Source organism: Megalopta genalis, unplaced genomic scaffold, assembly GCF_051020955.1.
Source record: "Megalopta genalis isolate 19385.01 unplaced genomic scaffold, iyMegGena1_principal scaffold0377, whole genome shotgun sequence".
In the NCBI taxonomy this organism is placed as follows: Eukaryota; Metazoa; Arthropoda; class Insecta; order Hymenoptera; family Halictidae; genus Megalopta; species Megalopta genalis.
In genome coordinates this window covers 108772-114289 of record NW_027476446.1, presented here as the reverse complement: position 1 = coordinate 114289, position 5518 = coordinate 108772, and the positions used below count along the sequence as shown (strand labels likewise).

The window sequence follows — 5518 nt, the reverse complement described above, 5'->3', positions numbered from 1 at the left end:
GAAGGCTGATCTTCGTATCCATGCGAAACGAATAATTTAGCTTCAAATACTTGTGATATACATGATTCAGCTTCAACTGCATGCGAAACAAACGAGTTAGCTTCAAATCCATGCGAAACACATGATTTAGCTTCAAAACAATGCGAAGTAGATGGATTATCTTCGAATCCATGCGAAACAAATGGTTTATCTTCAAATACTTGTGATATACATGATTTAGCTTTAACAGCATGCGAAACAAACGAGTTATCTTCAAATACAATCGAAACACATGATTTAGCTTCAAATGAATGCGAAGAACATGGATTATCTGCGAATCCATGCGAAACAAATGGTTTAGCTTCAAATACTTGTGATGTACATGATTTAGCTTCAACTGCATGCGAAAAAAACGAGTTAGCTTCAAATCCATGCGAAACACATGATTTAGCATCTAATCAATGCGAAGTAGAAGGCTGATTTTCGAATCCATGCGAAGCAAATGGTTTGGCTTCAAATACTTGTGATATACATGATTTAGCTTCAACTGCATGCGAAACAAACGAGTTAACTTCAAATCCATGCGAAACACATGATTTAGCTTCAAATCAATGCGAAGAACATGGATTATCTTCGAATCCATGCGAAACAAATGGTTTAGCTTCAAATACTTGTGATGTACATGATTTAGCTTCAACTGCATGCGAAACAAACGAGTTAGCTTCAAATCGATGCGAAACACATGATTTAGCTTCAAATCAATGCGAAGTAGGAGGCTTATCTTCGAATCCATGCGAAACATATGATATAGCTTCAAATACTTGTGATATACACGATTTAGCTTCAACAGCATGCGAAACAAACGAGTTAGATTCAAATCCATGCGAAACACATGATTTAGCTTCAAATCAGTGCGAAGTAGAAGGCTTATGTTCGAATCCATGCGAAACGAATAGATTAGCTTCAAATACTTGTGATATTCATGATTCAGCTTCAACTGCATGCGAAACAAACGAGTTAGCTTCAAATCCATGCGAAACACATGATTTAGCTTCAAATCAATGCGAATTAGAAGGGTTATCTTCGAATCCATGCGAAACATATGATATAGCTTCAAATACTTGTGATATACATGATTTAGCTTCAACAGCATGCGAAACAAACGAGTTAGCTTCAAATCCATGCGAAACACATGATTTAGCATCTAATAAATGCGAAGTGGAAGGCAGATCTTCGAATCCATGCGAAGCAAATGGTTTAGCTTCAAATACTTGTGATACACTTGATTTAGCTTCAACAGCGTGCGAAACAAACGAGTTAGATTCAAATCCATGCGAAACACATGATTTAGCTTCAAATCAATGCGAAGTAGATGAATTATCTCCGAATCCATGCGAAACATATGATATAGCTTCAAATACTTGTGATATACATGATTTAGCTTCAACAGCATGCGTGTTAGGGCCAAGTGGCCAGGATTTATGGCAGGGGCCATGTGCTTGGGTACCCGGACGGTATGGGTCTGTCCCGGGCCGTTCCCGGGCACATGTGGCACCGTCATAACGTCTCCTGGCCCTTGATTACGGTCCAGTCAATGACGGTTGGGTCTGGCATTGTTCGGGCACGTAGGCCCATCAGCGCGGGATGTCTCGCAGGAGCAGATTTTGTCACTCTCCCTCCTAACTCCCGGCCCACCGTTTTGGGGCAGTCTCGCTGGATTTGGGATTGCAGTGATTGGACCGTAATTCCTTGCCGCCCACCCTAGGTTAAGAGAAGTAGGGAGGACCGAGGTGATCTTAGACATGACTCCGGGCCTCTAGGCACAGATCATTCTCAACAGTACAGTCAGACCATTCTCAAAAGTACAGACAGAACAGTCTTAGAGCGATAGCCAGAACATTCTCAGATAGACAGATCATTCTTACAACACAGAACAGTCTTAGAGCGATAGACAGACAACTTCAAACAGAACAGAACAGAACACATAGATAGATACGCGTAACGGTTAGGTTGCGCGTTACAAATAGTCCCACTACAGTGGGTGGTCCTTCGAGGTAGTCGGCACCAAGTGCAATATTCAGAGGATCTCCGTCATCCATCTGATGAGTCCTCAACATTTGGTCCTTCGAGCCGGATCTAAGAACGCACAGACGAAGTGAAAGATCATCAGAGGCTACAGCCACGCAGCACAGTGTATCACGAGAACACCAACACCTGGCTTCAATCAGGAATCTCAGGAGCTCAGTGACGAGAAGTTTCTTCCGGAGGCTACAGCATCCAGAGAAGGCAGTGCATATAGCTTCAGAGCAGTGCAACACCACAGAAGTCCAGCACCACAGCAGGACAATCACGCAGCAGCTCAACATCATTGCAGAACAACGCAGCATCCCAGTGCAGCCAACAGGCATCGACAGCAGTACCAAGTATCCCAGCCCAAGTGATAAGTACCTTTATAGTCCCATTTGCGTCAGTAAATCACTATGGCGGAAGATCTCAAACCGTTGATGATCGAGCGCGGAACGGTCAAGGCTGCACTCACGCGGTTTAAGACATTTATTTGCAAATTCGCGACCACGACTTCGGTGGGCTCTCTTAAGAAACGGTTAGAAGCAAATGTATGTCTCCTTGACAATTTTAATAGAGTTCAAACGAGAATCGAAATACTCGTAGCTGGAACGGACGCCGAAGCAGCGCACGCGATCGAGCGCGAAGAATTCGAGACGGCGTATTTTGATCTGATAGATCAAGTTGAAATAGTCATTGCCCGTGCCACTCCGGAACAGAGTAGGATAACCACGAACAGCCCGATATCCGCGCAGACTGCAGATACCGCAATAAACATTAGATTACCGACACTGCAACTGCCTTCCTTTGATGGCAATTACAGTGATTGGGTGAAATTTAAAGACACATTTACATCAGTGATTCACGAGAATAATTCATTAACAGACATACAACGGTTCCATTATTTAAACACCTCACTCAAGGGGGTAGCGGCTCGTGTGATTCAAGCGTTAGGCGTGTCCGGAACAAATTACAGACATGCATGGGAATTACTCAAGTCGCGATATGAAGATTCCACAAGTCTCAAGCGGCACCATGTAAATTCATTACTTGATTTAAAATCCATTCAAAGGGAATCAGACATCACATTGCGGGAATTTCTGGACGAAGCTACAAATCATAGAATAGCGTTAATGTCTTTGGGTGAATCGGTTGAAACTTGGGATACCATGTTAGTTCCATTATTGTCCAGAAAGTTAGGTCAAGTGTCCATGAGAGAGTGGGAAAGGAGAATAATATCTCAGTCGGAAATGCCTACATTTGGTCAATTCTCTGCGTTTATAGAAGAACGTTCCAAATATTTAGCAAATATCGCAGTCAGTGTTCAGGTAGCTGCACCCAGGGTCGACCAGCGACCTCGAGGAACAAACAATACCCCTCGTTACAACTACATAGCTTCGCATGTAGTTAACTCAGTCGGGTGCCCCGCATGTAAGGCCAATCACGCGATATATAACTGTGAGAAATTTAAGAACAGCGATTTAAATACAAAAACAAAGATAGTGCAAGAAGCCCGGCTGTGCTTCAATTGTTTGTCATCGGGACATCGGGTACGGGCGTGTACACGGAGTCATTGCAAACAGTGTGGAAGGAAGCATCATTCCTTATTACATAATCCCGAATTCAAACGCGCAGAAGAAGGCTACGCGGATACAGGAGACTCAGATTCGCGAGAACCCCCAGTACTCACAGCTAACGTAGCAAATACAATAGGGCATGCCGTATTATCGACAGCAATAGTTTATGTCAAGGACAAGGGTGGTCAGTCACATAAATGCAGGGTATTATTAGATTCGGGATCTCAAGCAAATTTTATAACCACGGCATTTTGCCAACGACTCGGCATCAAACCGACTGCAATAAGTTCAACAGTGACAGGATTAGGAAGGGCAGTAAATTCCATAGAAGGTAGAGCAACATTAACAATTCATTCGCGATATAATAAATCTCAACACACGGTACAATGCCTATCAATAGAAACCATCACGTCAGACATGCCCAATTTTCAGATACATAGAGAAAAAATAGAAATTCCAAGTCATATAGAGCTAGCCGATCCAGAATTCCATTTACAACGGCCAATAGATATGCTCATTGGAGCAGGTCTATTTTGGACATTGCTATGTGTCGGTCAACACAAATCAACTCCCAACCTGCTCTTGCAAAGGACCCAACTCGGTTGGGTTTTGGGAGGCACTCCTACCTGGGCAGATAAGAAATTACCACAAAACAATATGTGTTGTTTAGCCACACTCAATGACCTGCAATCTCAATTAGAGAGGTTTTGGGACATAGAGGAACTAACCCCAAACAATAGAAATCAATGCAGCGAGAACACGTTTGGAATTACTTGCGCAAAAGGAGGCATTTTCGACAGAGATCAGATTAGTACAAACGCAACAAGCACTTCCAAATTCCAGTGCGCTACGGTCCCTAAATGTATTTCTGGACAATGGCGGACTACTCAGGGTGGGCGGAAGACTATCCAACGCACCCATAGACTACGACCAAAAGACAGCAGTATACAGAATTCATGTCAGAATATGAGACGTTAGGGCATATGTCGCGCATTGTAGAAGGTACACACGAGCAATCCGCCTACTAAATACCACCTCACAAGCGTTATAGGAGATCAGAGGCTCACGTTCGAAGAGCTATATACGTTACTGACGCAAATAGAATCCTGTTTAAATTCACGTCCACTTTCACCATTATCCTCAGATCCCACAGACCTAAACCCTTTGACTCCTGGGCATTTTTTAATTGGTACTGCCCTTACAACACTGCCATCTCATGACCTACGAGATATCAAGGTCACTCGACTTAACAGATACCAGCTAATCCAGCAAATGGTCCAGCATTTCTGGCAAAGGTGGCAGCGGGAATGTATTCAACAGTTGCAGCAACGACACAAATGGCAGCATTCCACCACGTCGAAATTAGCCGTGGATTCCTTGGTCATCATCAAGGAGGACAATCTACCCCCGTTACAGTGGAGCATGGGAAGAATCGTTCAGGTACACCCTGGTACAGATGGAGTGATTCGTGTCGCAACAGTCAGAACGTCAACCGGAACAATTAAACGACCCGTGACAAAATTGTGTATAATACCGTTAGATCACTTAGAAATGTCACACGAGGTGTAGCGCAACTATGTATAGTGTAAATCTCGATCATTGTAAATATTGTAATATTCGCACAGAATACGTAGATTGTAATCATATCATAAGCTTACACTTATATGGTTATCAAATATAGATATAGTTGAACATGCGATGCATGTTCAAGGTGGGCGGTATGTTAGGGCCAAGTGGCCAGGATTTATGGCAGGGGCCATGTGCTTGGGTACCCGGACGGTATGGGTCTGTCCCGGGCCGTTCCCGGGCACATGTGGCACCGTCATAACGTCTCCTGGCCCTTGATTACGGTCCAGTCAATGACGGTTGGGTCTGGCATTGTTCGGGCACGTAGGCCC

The 5518-nt window shown here is 43.8% G+C and overlaps 1 protein-coding gene across 1 annotated transcript; it reads left to right on the top strand.

Annotated features, from left to right (window-relative positions):
* Positions 1-2459: 2459 nt before the first annotated feature.
* On the top strand, positions 2460-5189 carry LOC143263198 (uncharacterized). Its single transcript, XM_076528344.1, has 2 exons — positions 2460-4593; positions 4672-5189. The coding sequence occupies exons 1-2, from the start codon at positions 2460-2462 to the stop codon at positions 5187-5189; spliced, it is 2652 nt and encodes an 883-aa protein (XP_076384459.1).
* Positions 5190-5518: the final 329 nt, after the last annotated feature.

Excerpts from the sequence above, each read along its gene's own strand:
- LOC143263198 (XM_076528344.1), top strand. The coding sequence starts at position 2,460 with ATGGCGGAAGATCTCAAACCGTTGATGATCGAGCGCGGAACGGTCAAG. Across the intron at positions 4,594-4,671 it reads TTCATGTCAGAATATGAGAC|GAGATCAGAGGCTCACGTTC; the intron begins GTTAGGGCATAT and ends CAAGCGTTATAG.